Here is a 24,581-nt window from a genome sequence, read left to right as displayed (position 1 = left end):
TGCTCACATCAATGCCGCCTTTTGTATATATGCTGCTAAAAAGAACTGGGGGGGGGGCAGATTTAAGAGGCACTGAATGGATACTTCCCATTTGTGGCCTTCTGGCTACACTCCAAGAATGCTGCTTTCACGACACTTTAGCACTCAAAATTACAATCGTATAACCACTATCTTGCCTTAAATTGCGATGCTTCTAGTTTGCGACGATGTGGCGGAGTTCAGAATTAACCAATCGCATAGCTAATAAACTTCAGATGTTTGAGATGTTTTGCAAAGTGAGCTGAACAGCAAGTGTTCTCCTAAGATTTTTATTTTTGACTTTGCTTGCCCATGTAAGACAGTCTCTCCTTTCTTCTTGCACTTTTTCCATGTTGCTTTCTTTTTTGTCTTCCTGAAGGAACAAGGTGTGACGGTATTTATTTTAACGTGACCCATAATGAAAGGCTTCTGCGGGCTGTCGTTTAGAGTTGTCATGGATGTAACATTTGACGCATATAATTAGAGGATTTTACATTTATAACGTGGGGCTAAGCAAAAATAGAGTGGTGAGTGTTGTATTAGTAGTGTGTGTCTGCGTGTGCGTGCCAACTGTGACTTGCGACTAAAACACAGTGGGCCTCACCACACACACACACACATGCATTTATATGAACCCTTACGTACTGTTGAGTAAAATCTGGCCTAGTTTGACATTTGCCAGCAATAAAAATACAAAATGTTATCCTTTCAAATTTAAGTTGCCTTAAGATACATGAAAATGGAAATCTTTCAACTCTCCACAGGTGCTACAAAGTTCTTCATCCATTTCCTCCCAAACGCATCCTCCCTTCTTTTTCGTTTTGCTTCCTATTCATCCTCGTCTGATTTGTTCCCTTTTTTCCTCCTTGTTTCCGTCCTTCTCCCGCTCACATTCCTCTCCATCTCTTACAGTACAGGTGGGGGAAGTGAAGGAGGGAACATGTTCCACACTTGACACAAAGCTGCTCTCTATCTGGCACGCTAGCACACTGTATAAACACGGACAGCAGGCCGACGCCTCGCGTAGGCTAACGTTTCGTCTCATGTAAAAGAGCCGCTCTAGTGTGTCATTATACACTCAGGTCAGTCACACAAGTACAGTAAATGCATTGCTTGCATTTTAGGAGAGCTGCAATTACCGCTACAGTCAAAAAATGAATTTTTTTTCAGGTGTGTGCACACTTAATGTGTCCTGTAAAATAAGAAATAATTGGAAGGGTGTGTTTTGGTGTTATCATCCCCAATGTGAGGCCAATGCCGGATGCAAGCTTGTCAAACCGAGTTGCCACTCGTGGCCATTAAGTGCGGATTATCGGCTCTGTCTCCCTTTGAAGGTCTCATTCCTCCCACTTCCTTGCTTGGGACCTCCAGGAAGCAATCACACTCACGGAAGCATGCGGACGGATGCTGCGCACGGAAGCAGCAGAGTGCACCCGTGACTGTTTTGACTGTTTGACCCACTTTTTCTACCACTTGCAATTAGGGGCTGGAGGCGTCGTTATGGCAAGCCGGACTGTTCAAAGGTAACATCACATGCGTCCACAGTGATGCCTGTAAAAATTTTTGAAACCGTTTCCTTCATTAGATACACCCACGCAAGGCAAAGAAGTCGTAGTGTGTAGTTTGTTGCCTATTCTCAAGCCTTTTTTAGTGGAGTCAGCAACGTCACGGTAGGCCTCGAGGCAGGGCCGGACTGGGAGATGGTTTCAGGCCAGGGGTCAGTTATGTAACCAGCCCACCCTGGCCTTGTCCACACGAGCATGTTCAAACCCACACTTAAATGCATGGGCACAAGCAAAACGCATTTGTGCGCACACACATGCACACAATCATTCTTTGGGTTTTGTTGTGGGTTCGGATATCTTAGGTATTTCAGATATCACAGATATTGCAGATATCACAGATATCACACACATGGCGATCTGTGACTGAAGAATATTCTGTGATATCTGTGATCACAGACAGAATGCCCCAAAATGCTCACTCACTAAGTTGTTTAGATATTTGATATCACAGATAACACAGATATCTCAGATAACATATCTCAGACATCTGAGATATCTCAGATGTCACAGATATCACAGATATCTCAGATGTCACAGCTATCACAGATATCTCAGACATCACCGATATCACAGTCTTGATCATCTCAACTATATGAGATATATGTATATATAGTTTTTTATTAGAATTATTGTTGTTTGTTATTATATCATTATTATTATTATAGATTATTTTTTTATTATTTTTATTAAATATTATATTATAATTTTAGATAATTTAATTAATATATTATCAAACATGGGCTTTTGACTATCGTCAATAAAGTGGTTCACGTAATGACGCTAATCTACCACAAAACGGCAGTGCCCCCATTCGCATGTTCGCTTCATAAACTAAAAAAAGCCTGTATGTTTAATATCGTACGACGTACGTATTTATTTAATCCTGTTTATGTGATGATATTCTAAACTAAACAGATGTACAGTAAAGTACTCATATGTTTAAGTTCTAATAACCATATTGTAACTGAATTGAAATGACATTTACATTAAAGAAACAGCAATGATGAAAAAAAATGAAATGGACATGTTCATTTTACGCTGGGTTACAAACATGTGAATGGGGGCACTGTCATCTTGCGGTAGCTTGCCGTCATTACATAAACAACTTCATAATTTCAGAACCCGTATGTTTGATATTGTACGGCGTACGTATTTATTAAATCCTGTTTATGCGATGATATTTTAAACTAAACAAATGTACAGTAAACTACTCATATGTTTAAGTTCTAATAACCATGTTGTAACTGAATTGAAATGATATTTACATTAAAGAAAGCAATGATGAAATGGAAATGGTCGTGTTTATTTTACGGTGGGTTACATACAAGTGAATGGGGGCACTGCTGTTTTGTGGTAGATTAGCGTCATTACATGAAGCGCTTTATTGACGATAGTCAAAAGCCCATGTTTGATAATATATTAATTAAATTATATATATATATATTATATTAATTAAATCATCTAAAATTATAATATAATAATATTTAATAAAAAAATATATATTATGATAACTATAACAATAATAATTATAATATAAACTATATATAAATTATATATATATATATATATATGTATGTATAAACGAATTAATTAATATAGTACATATAATATATAGTATATATATATATATATATATAATTATATATGTGTGTATATGTATGTTTAATTAATATTATACATATAATTCAATTACCGTATTTGCCGGTGTATTAGTCGACCTTTTTCGATCCAAAATCGAACGAAAAAAATCGACCTCGACTTATACACTAAAGGAAAATGTGTTTTTGGGAGTTTGCAAACATATTTTTTAAGGTTGTGTTAAACTTATAATCATATTAATATCTAGTATTGAAGTGCTCGTGTGGATTGGTGGGGGCCGAGGAATGTGCAGGCAAACTGCATGAACTTGTTTTCTTGGAAGTGTTGTGTATAGGCCCAGACAGGGAGTACCGGACGAGATAATCTCAAGGTCGGTGAGGATCGAGAACAACAGCACGTCTATGAGACTGGCCTTCGAGGGGAAAACTCAACCGTCTGACCTCATCGACACCTGGACTGGGGAGGAGATGGCCCTCAACCAATCATCTCACAATATTTTGCATGCTTTAATATTCATATTGTGTTTCTTTAAAACTGGGCAACCCGGAAGAAAGTGTCGTCTTTTGGTGGTCACAAAAACGCACGAGTTTTAGTGTGAGGGACCCGGGACCCAGGCCTGTATTAGTGCGCTTTGTCAGGAATAAATAATTGGTAAATTTGGTCTAATTGATCTACTGGTCTTCTCTTTGACAGAACGAACTCGCAAAATTGTTAGGTGCGCCAGTGTGTGGATTAGGACATAGCAATTTATGAGTTAAGTGTTGATCGCAATTTGGAGTCAGATCAATAACTAGAATCCGTAACCTAACAATTTCTTGGTGACCGCGGACGTGATGTCAAGAGAAGGGTAATTGACAACTCGTGGTCTTTAGCCAAGACACCGGACAGTGTCAGGGACACTGTCTCCCGGTCGGCGAACCGTTTGGAATAAGCGCACAACGTTGAGCTGGTACGACGTCTCCTAAACCCTGAGCTCATCACCGATAAGGTAAGCAGAATACCTGTTACTATAAGTCGAAATGCTGCAAATTGAAAGAGGAAATTTAAGAGGAGACTGTCGTTCAGATCAAATAAGGAGTGCATGAAGTTAAGATACATACGGTGAATAAGTTTGGAACTTACGTGTGTAACGTGTACGGTAAAGTCAGGGACTTACGCGTACTACGGATAGGTCAGGGACCTAGTGCTTCGTCGTGGTGGACAAGGGTGCGGTGACGATCGTATTCAAATAGCTGGGGTTAATAAAGAGATCCCCGAGGGGAAGTGAGGCCTCCTCAAAAAATATCCGGTGGTAACAGTTCCTCCTGTGAGAGATCAGACCGCTAAAATATCCAAAATGAACCAAATTGGGGGGAGAGTGTGTGTGCGCGCAGAGGATCCTCATGAGTGGGTGTGTATATCAGTGTGTGTGAGTGAGATGTGTGTTCTATGGAAGAAATCAGTAATGGAGAATGTTTAGGAGGCTTTTGAGCGATAATAGGGAAATTGAGAAGTGTACAATGGTGTGTTTAAGTTGGTTAGAGAAACTAAGATGAGCAAGGTGTGGCAGTAGAGAAAATAGGGCGTGTGTGCAATAGAGAAAATAAGACGTGTGTGGCAGAAAGTTACTAGAACGGTGGCTTGATAGGATGAGAATAAGAGACAACAAATGTTGTGTAGAAGACATTGAAAGATGTCGAATGTGAACATGATGAAGGGCGCAACAGCAAAGTTGGCCTGCCCTTTGAGAAGTTGAGACTGATGAGCGTGCCTGCACTCGCGCGTAGTCGCGGGTCTGGGCTGTGCGCGTGGGCCTGTGCTATGCTCGTGCGGGCGGTGGGCCGGCATCATGATTGTTGCAGGAAATGGCCAGCCTGTAACCAGTCAACATTGATGCCGCGACCCCCTCCTCGCACGGGGGGTGCTATGGCCCGGGCGGGGCAGGGACAGTGTGAGTTTCTCAGTGAATGTTTGAAGCAGTGAGATTGAAGGAATGTATATGCTGATGTGGAAGCGCAAATTGTGAATGGTATTGACCGATAGAAAGTGGCAAAGAAGCTACATGAGAGATGGATTGTGCGTGCGTGCGTGCGTGCGTGTGGATGCGTGTGTGTGTGTGTACGTGCGATTGTGTGCGCGCTCGGTGTGTGCGTTTATGTGCACACCCTGTGTGGGTGCAGGCGTGTGAGGAGGAAGACTGCATGGATCAGAGAATGTTCAAGAAAGGGGGGGGCTAACTCGTAAATAATGAGGAGCTATTGGGAGTAACCTGTTTGTCCTTTCTTTAAGGTTAGGTTAAGTTAGCAACATGAGCGATTTAGAGGTTCAAAAGAAAGACAATTAAAAGAAAATAACATTTTTGATTTGGACAATTGCAGGCTAACAGGAGCATAGATTGTTTTTGTTTGTTTTTAAAGATATATTTAACAGTTTATCTCGGTGCAGTAAGGATATAGCAATTTTGAAAGACTTAAAATTAAAAGCAAAATTACATTTTAATTCTGACACATGCCAGCTAACATGAGGATGGCAAATAAATGAATAAATACTCGCTCAAATGCGGCATGTGTTTTAAATTGGGCGATAAGACATTCACTTTCAAGCACTATCATTTAGCGCTGCTGACAACAATAATTTATGAGATGGTAAACCAAGGAGGAGTGTCATAGTTGGAACACAGGCGCTGTATGACCTATAGATTGAACAATAACATTCACCGCATATACAACCATGTTGGTAGATTGTTAAATTACATTACAGTTTATTATAAAGGATTTCGGAACTTTATTTGATGATAAACACTGGAACGAGGATTTTAGCCGTGTTAATGGGTAGGGTGGATGGATTACTCAAAAAAAAAAAAAAAACATTTGATAAGGGCGGCTTGATAGTAAGATGATGAGTGTGCGCAACTGATAGGATACAAAATGTTAATAGGAAGATTTGGGGTGTAAGGAACAAATACTACACATGAAGACTGATAACACGAAGATAGTTTTGTGAAATTTGTGTCCCAGTGTGTTCTGCCCTAGCGCATGGCACAAGTCCTGAACTGAGTCCTTGTACTCTACTGGCTGCCTCAAAATCAACAGAGGACTGTCCCTGGTCATGAGACACCTTTGACCTTTGGGAGAACAACAGGAACTATTATCATGCTTGAAGGGGGCAAGCACGGCTCTTCACAGGACAAGAACCATACAGTTGGTGGAATACACACAGTCGCAGATAAAAAAAAAATAGACTGAAAGAACAAAGACAAGATGGATGCATTTGAGAATGGCGGACGGTCCAGCCCTGAATCATCATCATGAGAATCTAAGAGGAGAGGCTGCTAAAGACTTGCACGAGTCACATGAAGTCAAACTGGACACATTGCTAAAGACTGCTGAAGCATTACAAAGTTGGTGGAGTATGGGACAAAAGGGATGGAAGTGTGTTTGGGTGCTGGGGCAGACATAACTGAGGAGTTTTGATAAAAGAGGGAATAATAAGGATGCTTAATGACACTGAAACGGGGATAAAAAACAAAATACATAGATATGGTCAGTGAAGATGCACTGACAAATTATACGACAGCGTGATCAGAAACTTTGCAAAGTGGACATTGATCAATAGAAATTAAATAATTTGAATCATACATTTTTATATGTAACTTAGCATTTCGAATACATAATTAATCTAACTGAAATAATGAAATTTTATAATTGGACCAGTGAAAATTTGGATTCGGGTAACAGAAGGCTGAATTGCTAAACTTAATTGACCTTTATCAAAGCAACAGAATTTAATTACACATCAACTGCGACTGATTTATAGGATGCATATTTCAGCTTGAAGGGGTGAGGGGCCATAAGAAAGTTGGAATTCTGGATAGTCAGCAAAATAGTAATAAAGGGCACTACTTAATTAAAAAAAAAGAATACAGTAGGGCTTTAAATAACAAATACATTGACATGACCCTTGCGACAATTGATGTAAATGGCAATTTATGATAGGCATTTGGGGTTAGGATTAACAATCCATCCATCCATCCATTACTGGTGCGGCTTGTCCTTACGAGGGCCACGGATGATTAACAATAATAACTAGAATTATTAATTTCCGTAGAAATTGCGTGTGAAGGCGAAGAGGCTGAATAAAAATTCGGGGAAAGCCACAAGATTATGTTTAAATTTGGAACGTGTTGAATTGGTCAGAAAATTGATAAAAATATAGAAAGAATTTTGTAAAATTGGGCGTGAATTTTAAAGTGGAAAATTTGAGAGGGGGGAGTGAGACTCGCCAAGAGGGGCAATAAAGTGAAGCAGACTGAGAAACATATTTGAGCTAGACAACAGGAAAAAGGGGGAGAGCCAAATGATGACGTAAAAATCCAGAGGGAATAGTCGGACCCATCTTTATTGAATTTAATTAGGATAAGTAATAGAGACCGAGTTTGTAGGAGCAATCTGAGGTTATGGAGGCTCCCCTGACACGCGGGTCCCACAGTCGGCCCCCCCCAGATAGACATATATGACAATTTGCGATGAATCTGATGGGCGAGTTTATGGAAAATTGAATTGGAGATTTTACAATAGGTCATGTTGACAACTATGTCCAAATGTGAAGAGTTACTATTAGGAGTCAATGTTTGCCTGCACACTAACATACTAACTTTGAGTGTGTGTGCGCAGTATGATTGGCCAGAGAGGTCTGAAGTTGGGGTGATGTGTTTGCAATTGAGGATAAAATTCCTCTCACCTGAAGGGGTGGTACAGACTGGAGGGTCTGGAACTGGTAAGTGATGAGTTCTGACCGGAACCATGGCTCAATGATCAATCAGGGGCACCATCGACAACAAAACGGTGTGATGGAGAAGGCCCATTTCAGTGATATGGTCAGACAAGACAGAACTAGTATCGAACAGCAAGACTTTGGACGATTTGACGTGTGACGACTTTGAGCTCACCCGACGGGGTGACGGACTAGGTGGACAGTGACCAATTGTTTGACGCTTGAACGTGTTTGCGACAATAGCACGCTCTGCTTTGTTTTTCTGTGTGACTTGATATTTTTTTTTTTTTTGCAGCACCAGCCACCAGCCAAGGAGCGGATTGCGCGTTGCTTGCATAACTTGTTTTCATTCTTGCAGGTTGTCGATTGCGTTCGTGGAAAGTTTGTGTTGGATTTACAAGAATATGTTAACCCTTGCCCTTTTGGTTTTTATGATGAACTTGTTGATGACGTGGTTTTCAGGACATGATCCGCGGGCGCCAGGATTCATTTTATGACTGTTTTTGTTTTGATACTTGATGTCTGTTTTTGTTTTTGTGTGTACAAATGTCCGCTGTCAGCAGGGCTATAAGCTCACTGACAGGAGTGCGATGATTTTTGTTTGTGTTGCCGAGTGTGTGGTGGACAGTCAAGTTTCAAGGACTTGGGGTGATGGTCCCGGGGCCCAGATGGGAGCTAGAGGTTCCGCGGGCCTGGCTACAATGAGAGTGGTGATGAGAGGGGACGCTTTGCAGGTTCCTTTTGATACGTAATGACACATTGGGTGAATGTATCAAAGGGGGAGTGGTAAAATAGAAATGGGTGAGTAGGTTTCAATTTGTAATTGTGATATACAAAGTTTTTTTTCCAAATTCACTTGTTTTCAAGCTTTAACAGGACATGCCAGAATTCACCCAGCAGTGATGGAAGGAGCAGAGGAAAACCAGTGACATCTGGTTGTGGTGTGGTGATGACAAATTATAGGATCGCTTGCCAAAGAACGCATCAGGTATCTGTTCCCTCGTGTCTTTGATAATGCCTGTGGTGGTTGTCCCCATTGAAATACAGAATCTCAATTGGGACCTGGAGTCCCCACTGGCGGGGCTCCTGAAGCGAGCCAAAAGAGACGTTTTGCCCCCGTGATTGAGCGACGACGATCCCACATATATTGACACTATAGGAGTGCCCCGGGGTGTGTCAGATAAGTATAAACTCGTTAATCAAGTGTTCTCGGGATTCGAAAGTATCTTCCTATGGATCACCCCCAATAAAAATGTAGACAGTATTAATTACGTTCATTACAATGTCCAACGACTGGGTAATTATACAGCTGAATCATTCGCCGCAGTTCATGAACAATTGGCTGCAACGTCGTTAATGGCGTTCCAAAATAGAATTGCGTTGGACATGCTATTGGCTAAGGAACATGGTGTATGTGGAATGTTTGGTGATGCATGTTGTACTTTCATCCCAAACAACACGGCACGAGGAGGCCGACTGATCCAGGCGTTGGAAGGACTAAGGACACTGAACAAAAAGATGAAAGATCATTCAGGCCTACACACCGATATTTGGTCTGATTGGATGAAAACGTTCGGAAGCTGGAAAGGCCTCATCATGTCTGTGCTTGTTGCTGTGGCTATTTTTACTACAGTTATGATTTTATGCGATTGTTGTTGTATTCCATGTATTAGGTCACTCACTGTCCGGTTGATCGAGAAAACCGTTGGCCCGTTGCCACCGATGGGCCAATATGCCCTGGTGACTCAACATGAGCAGCGGGGGGAAGGAAGGATCGACAGCGCGCTGGTAGCTGTTTGCTAGGGTAACGGGTGATGACCTCATAAATGAGGTCATGAGAGGGAATAAAGGAAAATGTGTTTTTGGGAGTTTGCAAACATATTTTTTAAGGTTGTGTTAAACTTATAATCATATTAATATCTAGTATTGAAGTGCTCGTGTGGATTGGTGGGGGCCGAGGAATGTGCAGGCAAACTGCATGAACTTGTTTTCTTGGAAGTGTTGTGTATAGGCCCAGACAGGGAGTACCGGACGAGATAATCTCAAGGTCGGTGAGGATCGAGAACAACAGCACGTCTATGAGACTGGCCTTCGAGGGGAAAACTCAACCGTCTGACCTCATCGACACCTGGACTGGGGAGGAGATGGCCCTCAACCAATCATCTCACAATATTTTGCATGCTTTAATATTCATATTGTGTTTCTTTAAAACTGGGCAATATATATATATATATAACGAATTTGAACACATTTTGTCAATAAATTTCGCATATTTCTGATTGAATTTTGAAGTTTAATATAATGCAACAATTGAGCTCGACTTATACAAAGGATATATCATAAAATCGTAAATTTCCGTCGAATTTTAGGGGGTCGACTTATACACCGAGTCAACTTATACACCGGCAAATACGGTAATATATTATTAAACATGGGCTTTGGACTACAATGAAACGGTTCATGTAATGACGCCAAGCTACCGCAAGATAGCAGTCCCTCCATTCGCTTGTATGTAACCAATCGTAAAATGAACATGTCCAATTCCATTTCATCATTGCGATTTCTTTAATGTAAATATCATTTCAGTTATTAGAATTTAAACATATGAGTAGTACATTTGTTTAATTTAAAAAAAACATCACATAAGTAGAATTAATTAAATACGTACGTAGTACGATATTAAACATACATTGGCTCGACAGTTTATGAAGCAGTTCATGCAATGACGCCAAGCTACCGCAAGATAGCAGTGCCCCCATTCACTTGTATGTAACCCAGCGTAAAATGAACTTGTCCATTTTTCCTTTTCATCTTTGCTCTTTCTTTAATGTGACCAGACATCCTCTATTTACCGGACATGTCCTACTTTTGAGCTCTAATAAGTTAAAGTTGGAATAATGTGAGACTCGAACTCGGTTCTCCCGAACATAATGCAAAAGCACTTTCTACCTCACCATTGAGACTTCTGCAATACTGAGGTAATTTGGTAATTTTATCTAATTTTAAGCAAGTCAAAAATACAGCATACGTTACCAAAATAAAATCACTAAATTTTCCTGGCAAAATGGCAGAATGGTTTTTAACTTTACCCGGTGTTCGGGAGACTATGGTTCGAGCCCCACACAAAGAAGTCTTTGAGCTAAAATTGGAACAGTGTAACTCTCAAATTTGGTTCTCCGGAACATAAGGCAAAAGCTTAATTTACTACATCATTGAGCGTTCTGAGACTTAAAGGTAATTTAGTAATTTAATCTTTTAAACAAGTTGAAAATTGCCAATACACTACCAAATCAAGATCACCGAATTTTCCAGGCAAAATGGCAAAACGGTTTTTAACTTTGCCAGGAGACTAAGGTTCGAGCCCCACATGAAGCAGTCTTAGAGCGAAAGTTTGATCAGTACAAGACTTGTACTCGGTTCTCCCGAACATAAGGCAAAATTTTAACCACTACCCCAGTGATGTTCTGCGATGGAATAGTAATTTGGTGGTTTTATCTATTTCGTGAGACATATCCTATGAATACATAAATTATTTTTTGAGTTTTTCAACGGCGAAATGGCTGAATGGATTTTGACTACGGTTGGTGTCCAGCAGCCTCGGCTTCGAGACCCACTCTGTGCACCATTTTCAAATAAATAGAGCGACTTGTAAGATTTGATCCCGCCTCTCCTGAATCCAAGGTAAAAGGTTGAACCATTACGCCATTCGACCTCTTACACAGCTGGGTCGAGTGTTTGTAATTGAAGGTTACTCTGAAATTTTCATGGATACCTGCAGGATTTATGATAATACAAACAAATCACTCATCACCACATATCAGGCAATGTTCGAGGGGATAACACTTTGGCCACGAACGTTTGCAGTGCTGGTTCGAGGCCCGAACCTACCAAAGATACCTCTTCGCAGTTTTTCTCTCGCGCCTGTTGGAAAGTTTTTTTTTTCCTTCTTCTTCTAATGACGTTATCACAAAAAGAGTATAAAACGCGTCAAGAACGCAACGTTCATTCTTTCACTCACCTCTGACAGCGAGCGCCACGCTGCTCCGGTCCACCTACTGCGCGAGCCGCAGTCCATTCCAGAACTGACAAGGTGGGTGTTCAATATTTGTAAACCTTTTCAAACTAACTGCTTTTGCTCTCTTTCAGCGTCAAGTTGCACTTTGGGCATGCTTCCATCATGCAAGCTAAAAGGTTTGCAGAAGCTAGCGTTGGCAGTTAGCGTCTTCAACGACCACCAAAACGCATTTATGTGGCGTGCATTTTGGTGCAACAAAATAATTGAAGCATTTAACGGTGGGTAAGTACATGTACATTTTGAAAACTGAAGCACGCACCGTGTGGAAAGAGTACTAACACAATTTTTGCACAAACATTTAGCAATGTCTGGACGACAGCGCCGTTTGGTAAGTAGACAAAGCAGCGTTTGCATAAATCCACCAGAGAATTACTGAAACGGGTATTTCGATGCATTCGTGTTAATTTTCTGCTTTCTGTCTGCAGGTGCCAATCTTCAAAACGACTCCGTCATGGCCGATTTTCTGTGGGTTTTAAAGTCGACTCTTTCATTTGACTGCTTCTAAATGTCTTATTTCAGTCCACAGGCCTGCATCTGTAACAAACGTTATGATTGGCTGAGAGCTCTATAACTGGGTGGAGCAATGAGAATAAAAAGCTGTGGTTGGTTGAAAAGTGGGCGTAGATATGCAAATGAGGCACTCTGTGATTGGTTACAGTTTTAGCAGGCGTGGTTTCGCTAAAATGATGCAATCTGATTGATTAGACGTGCCTATGCTGCATTCTGATTGGCTGTCAGAAAGTAGGCGTGGTTATGCAAATTTGTGCCGAGACGTGATCGGCCAGGCTGAATTTGGGGAGAGGTAGGAGGCAGGCAAAGTCGCACTTCGGTTTTGGAAGGCTCTTTTCAGCTTTGAGTTGCGTGTTTGCCTTCAGCCACTGAACAGACCCAGGAGGTGGCCTGTTATTAGGTACACCTGAAAGTGTTTGACTGCTTCTCTCTGTCTCCACATGACTCAAAGTGACTGCAATTGTACAATTACATCACTTTGACTCATGTGGAGACAGAGAGAAGCAGTCAAAGACTTGGGTCTGTTGCAGTGATGCTCACCTCAAGGCTGAAAACTTGTGTCCATACTCCATTATAGTGGACACTTAGGTTTTGGAAGTGTCCAACTCAAGACAACTCAAACAGTACTTTGCCAATGCAGTGACCATTAAGCATGAAATACTTCAAATGAGCAAATTTGCTCATAAATCACAAAGACTCGCATTCCACTTTAACAATTTATTGAATAGAAAAGCAGTTTTAAAAGGCCCTGCCTCCATGGAAGCAGATTAAGAGCTTGAGCTCAGGTATGATGTCACTTACTTCTCGTGGCAGGGGGGAAGGTGAGCACATGCAAACACTGCAAACATCTCTCACTGGGACAAAACCTAAGTGTCAGGTGCTCCACAGTACCACCACCACCACACACTTTTAGACAAGTTTATCCATGACACTGACGCAAACCAAGTAAGTAACTTGGTTTGCATCAATGTCATCAAAAAACACATCCAGACGAGTGTGACGATGATATTGTGCAGTACCTGGCACTTCGGTTTTGTGAGAGATGTCAGCTGCTTGCATGTGCTCACCTTCTCCTTGGTGTGCCATGACAATATGACATCGCACATCAGCTCCTCAAGCACATAACACTACCAACTAACATACCTTATACAATTTTTTTTTTTTTTTTTAGATTTATATACCTTTTTAAATTCAAGTCATATTAGAAGAACAAAGTGGTCCACTTTCACTTTTCATGTGTGCCAACCATGATCAAAAATATACTTTTAAGTTAAAATGCAAGTACATTTTACAAAACGATACTTCTTACATTGACATGTAACTTTAACCATTGTAGAGCAATTATTTTGTTTCTTTTCACTGTGGCCCAAATAAACAACAGGACATAATTCATTTGGGAAATGACCAATTTAAATGTCCATTGATAACATTTTGGACTCCTAATATTTTAAGTCATATATGACACGACCGTCTACATTTAAGATTAGGAGGCAAACGTTAAGGTCCACCTTGCTAGTCACCAGAGGCATAATGCTACATGGAAAGTGGGAGGGGCATGTAGTACCTTTCGAGATATGCAGATAGACGACCAGTAGCCGACGTGAAGCCTCCAGTCTTCAAGTTTGGACATGGAAAAATATAGAAAACCAACGTTCAAGTCAAACGCTTTCCTTAATTATCCATTGATTGACAGCCGAGTGAGTGCTACTCGTGGGTGGTTGGGCATGCTAGCTGAAGCTCTACCTCTTGATTCACGAGAGCTCGCGAGTTTCCACTGACGTAACGACGAACAAACATTCGCCTTTCCTAATGGACTTAATAGGAGGCCACTTCCTGATTGGCTGTTTGATCTGTGACGTCACTTGGGCACTCCATTAGGTACACTGCCATTTTCAGGTGTACCTAATACAGGCCACTTCATTAGGGAAAATTCATGGCCAAAGCTTAACTGAAAGTGAAAAGTGCCACACCCGCCCTCACCCCCACTTTTGGATTGGCTCTTTGATCTGTGATGTCACACGGACATTCCATTAGGTACAGCGCCATTTTCAGGTGTACCTAATAACAGGCCACCTCCTGATTGGCTGTTTGATCAGTGACGTCACTTGGACACTCCATTAGGTACACTGCCATTTTCAGGTGTACCTAATACAGGCCACTTCCTGATTGGCTGTTTGATCTGTGACATCACTTGGACACTACATTAGGTAGACCGCCATTTTCAGGTGTACCTAATACCAGCCCACTTCCTGATTGGCTGTTCGATCTGTGACGTCACTTGGGCACTCCATTAGGTACACCGCCATTTTCAGGTGTACCTAATAACAGGCCACTTCCTGATTGGCTGTTTGATCTGTGACGTCACTTGGGCACTCCATTAGGTACACTGCCATTTCACCTAATACAGGCCACTTCATTTTCAGGTGTACCTAATAGCTTTATGCATTTTTTTTGTACATGTCAAGAATGTGTATTTGACTACTTGCTCTTTATTTTGGGGGACACCAACACATATTACACAACGTAAAACACATACATATTGTCATATAAAGCAGTTAACCAAACGCACACGAGCAAATGTTTGCCTTTTGTTGCCGTTTGTCACTCATCCAATGACTTTTCCAGTAGAGGTGGACAAAAGCCTTCCCTCCAGTGAGTTTTGTCGATTGCAGTGTAACACGGTAGGAGCCACGGAGGGCAAACGGAGCAGAGATAAGTCAAAGCTGAAATGGAGTTGCTAAGGGGTCCAACTCAAACGCTATGTCTTTACAGGGCTTGCTCAATGGGAAGCTAAACACAAAATGTTTTTTTGGGTCAAGAGTGCAGACCAACTCCTGCATTAGTTTCCCCACGCTGGATGTCTGGCTTCATCCAGTACACACATGACCACACTGCAATGTCTGAAAATTCACTCTTGCATAAACAGCACCTCCTGTCTAATTTTCTTTTTGTAGTGCAGCAGATAAAATAAAGACAATAAAACTCTTATACTATTTTATTTACAAACCTACTGACAATTATGCTGGACTTTGTTTTCTTCTTTTACTCTTGGCTGGTGATTCTTGTCTTTGACTTCTTACATATATAGTCTTTTTCTTTGTGATACGGAATTAACATGCATTAAAAAAGACCAAAACAGTAGATTTAAAATAGGGTCATCTGCTTCCATGATACAAGCGTTTTAACCTGACATTGTGTCACTTGTGTTTCGTACCGTGTGATGTTATTGTCTTCATTTTGACTTCCAGTCAAGGCCAGGCGTCCCTATTCCTTTGTCCACACAGCAAGTCCACCTGAGTTTTGGACAATCATGACAACACAATACATTCATCAGGACTCCTCCAACATAATTCACAGACTTGGGACCATTAAATACAACACAAAGTCTACCTTGAGAGCAAACATGCAGTACAGTACATAAAAGTGGCATTGAACTTCACAAAATGTCTGCCACATTCCAAATCATTCAAACATCTATGTACGTTTTGTCCTTTGACATGCCGCCGTCCTACTGTACAAATCTGCATCAATACGTGCAGGTTGAAAGATTAAATAACCATGTATGCTTGCAAGAAAATCTTTCAGTAGACTTACTTGGACCTTCAACGCACACCTTCTGTTGCTTTAGAGACATTTGCTACTTTTTAAGACCTGTTGTGAGGTGGCCATGTGTTAAAAAAAACTAATACCACTACCAACAACAAAATAATCAGTACAGTCTCATTTGCCGCCGTCCTCATAGTTGCTATGGGAACATGCAGAGCGGATTCACCCATTGGGCAACGTACCACGGCGGGTACGGGAAAACTGGGAAATGATTCACCTCCAGTAAAGTTATACTATCTACTACTACTAACTAACCCTCCAAATCTGCTAAAACTTGATTTTATATTTGGGTGACAGGTTATCTTATAAATGAAAGCTGATGGTAAAAACAACATTGGAGCGCCACCCACATTGGCTCTGCAATAATGTGACAATAAGAGGAAACAAGGCTACAGTGCTTTTTCAAAGGCTTCTTGAGTACAGCCCAAATGATTTGACAGATTAGCAAAGTGCACTACTAGACGAGATTGCGCACTACGACGCCACGCCCGACAGCTCTTCTACTCGCTTCTTATGGATGCCTTCTGTAAAAGACAGCTTGCCTGCCTACTGGATATATGGAGCTGTACTGCTAATGTAAATTATGAAGGCACTTCCTGGTAGCACCTAGAATCATATATTTGAGAGAACCAGTAAGAAGCCCTTATGTGACGTCGGACGGGAGCCTGAAGCGACGAGGTTTGGGGATCACAGCAGGCAAAAGCCTAAAATGTACTGCAGCAGTTTGTTGCGGTTGGCCTGAGGTAGGAAGGTGGCGCTCAGCTCCAGCGTGGTCACACGCTCCTCTCGTCGCTCTTTGAGGACCTGAGGACAAAACACATGCCGCGAGTCCCGTCAAATTCCTAAAAGGTGATCTTTCTGTTAACGTTCCGAATATATTTCGGTTACCCCGAGATCCTTGAATGTCCTCACTGTGTTCTTCACCAGGTAATGAGTTGCACTTTCACCTGAGGCAAAAAAAAAATAAAAAATGAAAAGTTCATCGTGAAGACAAGTTCAAATCACAATTTGGATCGAAACTGAAATTGTGATGAAAACCTTCACTTTTACAACCCAAGCGTCGTAATGCACCGATGTACATCTTTTAAAGCAGCGGCTCGCGCGCAATCACCGTAAGCAGCGATCCTCCTCTCGGTGCGCGTGAGCAGGTATCGGAAGAGGCGCTGCGTGTACTCTGGCTCGGCCATGGGCTGACTCAAGCTGTGCACGAAGATGGCAGCGCCGCTGTAGGCCTCCAGGACGGGGCTCAGGAGCCGCTGAAGGAACACAAAGAAATCCCGGTGCTCTGCCGACAGGCTCACCTGGAAGCAGACGTCGGCTCGAATTTAACGCTCAAACTTAGTAGTTCCGGGAAGACTATAAAAAGCAAAGCTGAACCTTCAGATAGCGATCCCGCTGCTCCTCTCCAAAGTCGCTGTCCTCGTCCTCCTCGTCGCTCCTCCAGGAGAGCGGCTCGGGGAACTTTTGGGGCCAAGGTTCTTCGGTGGGACTGGGGCTAAGTTCCTCCTGGTCCTCCTGACACACAAAAAGGCCATCAGGACAGAGATTGCCAAGGGCACAGGTAGTGCGGTTCTCTCGAAACAGACCTCGGCCACATAGAGGACGCCGTACTGGATGAGGCGGGTGACAGCATCGTGGAACACCTGGTAAATAGTCTGGCAAGGCTGCAGGGCGCAAACAGGCGGGCTTGACTCTATCTATGTCACGCGCGTGATCAGAGTGCAGCAGAGAACCTACCGAGGCCACCGCCACCTCATTGACCAGGAAGTGCGAGAGGCCGGCGGCCTTGCGGATGAGCTTCTCCTGACTGAGCGGAGAACCGGCGGCCGCGGCGTCGGGATCTCGTGCTGACGCCGGCAACGACAACTCAAACTCGGCCGCCTGCTCCCGCTGCAGGGACAGGATGCTGCAGGCTGCGCGCAAATGCATTTTGAAAGTTAACGCTTTTACTTTTGCACCACATCGGAGAAAGCGGCAACGTACCGACGATGGCGTCGGCGATGAAGACGTGGAAGAGGCCGTTGCTGTAGAAGTTGAGCTCAAAGAGAGCCGGAACAGTGTGGCCGGGCGCGATGGTGAACTCGCCGTTGCGGTTGGCGCCGGCGGTGACGGCGATGCAGTTCTCTAGCAGGTGCAGGGCACGCATCACCACGTCCTCAGAGTTCCCCGAGAAGCCAAGGTCAAAGTCACGCGACAGCACCTCCTCCTTCATGTTGAAGAAGTCCTCCACCAACTTGGAGAGCGCCACACCCTGCGAGAAGAGAAGCAAGCTCACATCTCGTCACATGTGTGGCGCAGTTCCTGCAGGGGGCACTCGTGCTTCAAAGTTCTGATCAGGGAAGCAACCTGATCTCTGCGCAGTCAGGTATGTGTGACATTTGCCTCACCTTGCTTGCCAGTGGTCAATTCATTTTACAATTGAATATTCGACTAACAAATGAGCAGACATACCTGTCTGTGTCGGTAGAGCAGCAAACAGGCCACGATGTGCGTGGACATGATGGCGGACGACTTGTTAGCCGCTGCAAGGGGGTGAGGGGGATGACAAAAGGAATGTTGAACACAGAAATAGACAGAGTGGCAGCGTGGTGCTTATCTACTCATATGCAGACAGACAGGAAAGGCCTGAAACTGAACGGACGGTACCCCTAAGCAATATGGATGAAAATTTCAATCGGAATACATTATACAAGACATGATTTTGGTCATACAATTGGAAGAAAATGAAGTGGAACGTGCGAGGGTTACTCCAAGTCATGATAAGCATCATTCCTTAGTGGGGATGGAAGGCAGCAGTAAACCGGCACTGGTGTTGCATTCCAGCCCCACTTACCCCCTCCAACTCCTCCTGTGTCCTATTGGCCGAAAACAACATGCCACGCAGCTGTGGGCATTGTGATTGGCTGCAGCCCATTGAAAAAAGTGTAGGACAAACCGGTTTCTGCTGCTGCAAGCCCAGTTCCAATGAGGCACCTTGGGACGTGACATTGGCTTACTGAAAAGTACGTGCTTGGCTAGGTTGTTAATGAGCTGTCGTCGGCACAGGTCTTCGGGAAGCTCTCTGTTCTGCAGGGCCTCCTCCTGACGGTCAAAGAGCTGAGCGTCGGGCCTGAAAGGATTTTCAAGAAAAGGCGTCTCGGAAAGATATCGTTTGCCGTGTCTCGTTTCAGGTCGCGTACAAAGAAACGGGCAGATGCGAGTGGCCCCGAGGTAATGTCAACTCCAGCGGCGTGCGCAAATGACGGCGCCTGCAGCGAGGAGCCATCTCGGAGGCTTTATTGGAAGGTTTTAGGAAGAGTGTCTTGCTTACTGCGCATCAATGATGGTGGGCATCAAGGAGTGCTCAAGGGACAGCGGGGGGGCCACATGGCGGCTTCTCTGGCTGTCCAGGTACTCCTGCGTTCATCGTATAAAAGGTTCCGTCATGTTCTTAGCACTTGAAGTCCTTCACAACAGGGGCCTCCTCACCTTTAAGGAAAAGGGCTGGTTGAAGTCAACGCGAACGCAGCCGTAGTTCTTCCTCAGCATCCTGAACACGCCGCACGCTATTCCCCACAAGCTCTCGTTTTTCTTGGGCTTGCCCTGCTCGCACACAACATTTCAGACACGGCCCCGTCAGCCGGCCAGCTTTGGCGGACGTCGCCGATGAGCGGCCTCACCAGCTGTTCGCTGTTGTAGTTGCCCTCGATGATGCGGTCGTACGAGATGCCCACCGGCACCACCAGCACGTCGCCAACGGCACCCGTGTGCAGCGCGTCCACCACGATGGACAGCATGCCGGCGCGCGCTGTGGACATTTTGCCACTGCGGGAGCGCGTACCCTCCAGGTAAACCTCCAGGAACTGCTGCTGACGCAACAGCTCTTCTGTGTACTGGAAAGAAAAAAATTGAAATGAATGTTTTGATAATTTTTTTTTTCTTTTTGGCGGAAGCGCTTATTGTCACATTATGTGCAAAGAAAAATAACTACTGTGTTTCAATGCAATTTAATGGTGGGAAAAATATCTAAATGCTATCAAGGAAAAATAAAATTAGAGCAAGTAGAAAGATCTGAAAGATTACTTGAACAGACAGGTGATTTGAAAAAAAAAAAAAAAAAGAGGTCCAGAAATGGCCCGCAAGTCAGACTTTGAACACAGGCAGTGTTGTGCAACCATATCCTTTCAGTGCAGCCTGAGGACATTTGTGTGTGTGTGTGTGTGTGTGTGTGTGTGTGTGTGTATGTGTGTGTGTGTGTGTGTGTGTGTGTGTGTGTGTGTGTGTGTGTGTGTGTGGGGGGGGTTATCCTGAAATAGACCCCCGGCTTGGATTGATTCAGCTGCAAAGACGCGGCTGGGGATTTAACAACATTTACTTTTGCTATATTGGGACCGCTTCCAGGTACATACAGATTTGGTGATATTGCTGAGTAGGCCCTCTCCCCGTCTATTCTTGTCATCTCGATGAGATGCGAGGCACAATTTTGAAGGTCAAACGACACGAGTCGGTCATTATAATCCCAACAAACACACACAAAACTGCCCACGGCTGATAGTGCTTATCTTATTGGCTCAACGTGCAATTACTTTTGCGGGTCGATGCAAAGTGTGGTGTGTCGCAGACAACAGACACATTCTCAACCAAAGGCATATTTTTCTACTTTTGCAAGTTTGCAGAATTCTGTTGGTATCTTAGCAACAGCAGATTAGCATGTATAAAAGGCATTACAAAGATTGGATTTGTGTCTGTTTACAAAGGAGTACCAGGGCCACGCTGAAAAACAAACTGAAACTATGAGAATTAAGTCATATGAGAATATTTTTAAACTTACATTTTATAAATAAAAAAAAAAAAGTTATAGCTGTTACATTTGCATATTTCAATTTGGCTAAGACTTCAATGAAGCGGAGTGAGATGCTGGGTGAACTAATTCAAGATAAAATACAAAAGCAAGACTCACAGTGTATAAGAGCGATCTGTACAAAATATCTTTCTTGCCGTCCCCGGACTCCTCCATTTTGCGCCGAATGAAGAAGCCTCCCAGCTTTCGGATCAGGGTGCTGAAAGGACAAACGTGGCGCTTGGCATTCTCCCTTGTGCAGACACGAGGCGAGGCTCACCTGAGGATCGGGATGCTGAGGTTGTTGCCGGCGGCAATGTGCGGCGCCTTGATGTTGTGACAGAAGAGGATGAGCGTGATGAGGAGATAGTCGATGTGGGACTTGTGGACAGGCAGGAAGACCATGGGAGCGTTGCGCTGCATGGGCCACAGACAACATGTGCAATTTGGACTCCATATTCTTATCAATTGCTCCACGACAAGTTTATTTTTTTTCCCCCTGACCTCTGCTGCTGCTTTTTTGACCATTTCCAGCTGGCCCTTGTGGATCTGAATGCTCCAGAAGAAACCATTAAAGAGCCTCAGCAGAACCCACCCTGTCAGCCTGGAGTAGACAAACAGGAAAAACTTGCACCAGGAAAAATTGGCTCCCAGTGATGCGATGGGGTCGCCGCCGCGTCTCTAATGAGGATGCATTTGCACGTACCTGATGAAGGCGGGCGACACGCTGGCCACCATCTGCTGGAGGCAGCGTCGGGCTTTCTGCTTGACTTTCCTGACCGACTTGCCGCGTTCAGAACAGGGCCGGCTGGAGGCGGCGGCAGCCTCGTCCAAATCAGCGGCCACGCTCAAGACGGCACTCTCCACACTGCACCAGAAGCGCGTCGTTGAAAAGGAATCAAAGACGTCTTGCACACATTTGGCCCTCTGGAGTGCACGCCCAACAATCAAGTATCATATTTAAAACAAACAAACAAACAAACAAACAAAAAAATCGACTACATTGGCGATTGCCTCTTTCTTAACTTCTTAATTTAATCTAATTTCTTACCTGTTGCTGTTCAGCACGTTTTCCACCACATTGCGGGGGAACATGTCCTTGTGAACGTCCCGCTCCATGACAAAGAGCACATAGCTCAGTTGCCGTGCCAACCAGCCGCGCTGCCTGCACACAGCAAATAAAACACAGCAGGTAAGCTTTTCATTTAGCAGAATTTGATTCATTTTGGACTACAGCTGTATTACATAATTGAACATTAGAATTTTGGGGGGGGGGGGGAACACTTTTAGTTTGCATGTAACGCTGTGCTTAACACCGCTTGCACTGCAGTTGAAAATGTCCACCTCATAAACGTTTAATGAGGACGGATGAAGTGGATACATTGACTTTGTTATTCCCTGTGAACAAACTTGTTTGGATATAAGGAAAGACTCAACCAGCGTCGCATACATGTGACTCCACCGACGTTTTAATTATTTACCTGTCTACTCCAATGGTTCGCACAATTCAATACACGTGTTTCCACAACTAGTGACGCCTCAAAGGGTGCACAAGAGGCAAAAATCACCTAAAACTGCCTTATATAGTATAAAAACACGTGTGATGTTGCTCACTTCTTGTGTTGAGCTCACATTGCCATCATGTTGCAGGTAGCAGAGCAGTATTTGGGACACGCTAAAAGGAAAATGAAAACATGTATAATATGAGGAAAAGACATGTTTACCTGGTGTGGGTCTCATTTATGTAGATGACGTTACGCAGGCCGAGCGACGGAATACTGGGGTTGAACAGCTTCTCCTGTGATGGGAATGAATGAATAAAAATGTGCCTCTGCTGCCCCACGAATTCTGAATTCTTTAAGAACTTTCTTTATGCACGTAAAGTATATTATAGTGTAGTCTCAAATGTCTGTTGCTGGGGTACGTCAATTTCGCTAATGGCTAAGAACTAATTAGCCGCAGTGTGTAAGGTTACCCAGCTCTGCGGCGTGCAAGAGTGGCAGCAGCGGCCGACGAAGGGCCTCTTCCTGTTCAGAAGCCCCTCCTTCCACGTGGTGGCCACGCAGCGCAAGACTGACGGACTGGTGCTGCGGTCCTAAAGGAGATATATTGCACAAATGTACTTTCTGTACAAACAAAGGTATGCGCAGCGGAAACGCTAGGGTGCTAACAGTGAATCATTTGAAGTTGGAACAATTTCAATCTGCTGGGTTTGAACGTGTGCCGATTATGGCGGGCGACTCTTACGGAGTCATCATTGGGCCGCTTCCAGCGGTTGCACCACTGCTCGCCATTGTTGACCTGCAGCAGCAGGCCGTCCGACAACTCCATGGCCTTTTCTTCTCCTCCCCTTCCGACCCAACACCCTCGAACTGGACACCTGGGTAGAATGACAAAAGTCAAAACAAAACATTTGACATGATTGTGACACAGTCAGCTTTAGCCCTGCATGAGTCCCAGGGAGTACAAATATTTGCACAATTGGACTTTAATTTCCTGCATTATTTGACACAACTTAGTATGCATACACTAGTTAGTAGTTCAGCTCGCAAGTCCCTTTCATGAATGGATGGTCCACCGTCCAGTGTGGGTTTTGTGTTTCAGCACCAGTGCCTGGCGCGCACACCGATGAGGGGGCAGAGTGGGCTTTTTTGTGAACAGGGTCATTGGCCGAGAGTACTCCCCGTCATGGGGTGACTGTTGGGAGCCAAACAAAAGCAGCTGAGGAATGAGAAGCCGTGACCATTGGGTAACAGTGGAAGCTTGTTTCCACGACGCTGTCACAGATGGGGGGAAAAAATGGTCTCCCAGTTTTTGCTTCAGTTCAAATAATTGATTTTCTTTTCATTTGAAACTTAAGATAATTGCCATCTGTGTTCCCTTTTCAAGACATCTCGAATTGGTTTGATTCAATCCTTCTCAAATTGAGGGGCGCGTATCATGTGGAGACCTTTTAAATCATGAATGAAAACTCTACATGAATAATAATCTGGTTTGGACTCACACAAGGATGCTCGGGGAGGTAGACAAAAGACTGTTGAGATCCCCTTCAAGTGATTTCTTAAATAAGCAGGTCAAACTGTCTAGTGACAGATGGACATGCAAATAACGGGTCGCACAGACAACAATGGTGAGCTGGACGTCTGGCATTACACTGCATCACTACGTTAAGCGGAACTAGGATTGGCCACATGCTAACCGGGATACCCTTAAACTGGCTGAGTTAGGAAGCATATCGGGGGCAATTGAGCCCTTACACTTAAATGTCACCGTGGAGGTAACGCGACTCAAAGCGACGTAGTACAAAAGTCGCTCGATTGCGGTCGCCGACGTCACTAACTGATGGAAGATGCTACGGATTGCTTGTTTCCATGACAATGACAGCACGAGCCGACCGATGGTTTGCTAGCAAGGCGGCGAATGGGGGGGAGGGGGGGGCCTTAGGCGCTCACTTACCTTCAATGTCGCATTACGTTGACTCGTATTTATCAAAAAAATCAAATAATTTGTCTACACAAGTGTCCACTCGACAGAGCTCGGCCGCCGTCGGGAATGTGGTACCGTATGCCACGCTAAGCCGTTCTGACGTCTGCAGCCCCGGCACACAGAATGCGGTGCTTACAGCCTTTCGTCCATT

General features: G+C 43.8%; 1 protein-coding gene and 2 long non-coding RNA genes across 5 annotated transcripts; 2 read left to right on the top strand and 1 right to left on the bottom strand.

Moving 5' to 3' along the window:
* The first annotated feature begins 11,894 nt into the window (after nt 1-11,894).
* Nucleotides 11,895-12,338, top strand: LOC148382316 (uncharacterized). Its single transcript, XR_015853971.1, has 3 exons — nt 11,895-12,024; nt 12,081-12,231; nt 12,312-12,338. It is a non-coding gene; the product is annotated as an uncharacterized LOC148382316 (long non-coding RNA).
* An 883-nt stretch (nt 12,339-13,221) lies between these two features.
* On the bottom strand, nt 13,222-23,318 carry gpam (glycerol-3-phosphate acyltransferase, mitochondrial). 2 transcript variants are annotated; one of them, XR_015853952.1, is made up of 21 exons: nt 23,192-23,318; nt 22,920-23,039; nt 22,669-22,742; nt 21,996-22,109; nt 21,651-21,812; nt 21,449-21,548; nt 21,225-21,361; nt 21,065-21,164; nt 19,785-19,997; nt 19,594-19,707; nt 19,436-19,521; nt 19,122-19,234; nt 18,577-18,647; nt 18,109-18,376; nt 17,863-18,038; nt 17,712-17,789; nt 17,503-17,640; nt 17,237-17,426; nt 17,014-17,072; nt 15,734-16,929; nt 13,222-14,133 (listed from the first exon to the last, which is right to left on the bottom strand). XR_015853952.1 is itself a non-coding variant. In XM_088359522.1 (20 exons), the coding sequence occupies exons 1-20, from the start codon at nt 23,273-23,275 to the stop codon at nt 16,813-16,815; spliced, it is 2,514 nt and encodes an 837-aa protein (XP_088215648.1). In that variant the 5' UTR covers nt 23,276-23,318; the 3' UTR covers nt 15,499-16,812. The 2 variants fall into 2 exon arrangements, 1 of the variants encoding a protein (XP_088215648.1); XM_088359522.1 differs by lacking the exon at nt 13,222-14,133 and having other exon boundaries at nt 15,499-16,929.
* LOC148382315 (uncharacterized) lies at nt 19,085-22,809 on the top strand. Of its 2 annotated transcripts, none has more exons than XR_015853960.1 (4): nt 19,085-19,952; nt 21,479-21,895; nt 22,010-22,136; nt 22,693-22,809. It is a non-coding gene; the product is annotated as an uncharacterized LOC148382315 (long non-coding RNA). The 2 variants fall into 2 exon arrangements; XR_015853961.1 differs by having other exon boundaries at nt 21,207-21,895.
* Nucleotides 23,319-24,581: the final 1,263 nt, after the last annotated feature.

Source organism: Syngnathus floridae, chromosome 18 (assembly GCF_059516105.1).
Source record: "Syngnathus floridae isolate MCC-2025c chromosome 18, RoL_Sflo_1.0, whole genome shotgun sequence".
In the NCBI taxonomy this organism is placed as follows: domain Eukaryota; kingdom Metazoa; phylum Chordata; class Actinopteri; order Syngnathiformes; family Syngnathidae; genus Syngnathus; species Syngnathus floridae.
This window is presented reverse-complemented; position numbering and strand designations above follow the sequence as displayed.

Bases quoted from the DNA above. Each gene is read 5' to 3' on its own strand.
- gpam (XM_088359522.1), bottom strand. From the start codon at position 23,275: ATGGAGTTGTCGGACGGCCTGCTGCTGCAGGTCAACAATGGCGAGCAG. The intron at 21,165-21,224 runs GTGAGCCTCGCC...TTGTCCTTTCAG, and splicing joins CTCAGCATCCCGATCCTCAG to CACCCTGATCCGAAAGCTGG. The intron at 18,377-18,576 runs GTATGTCTGCTC...CTCTTCTCGCAG, and splicing joins TGCTCTACCGACACAGACAG to GGTGTGGCGCTCTCCAAGTT.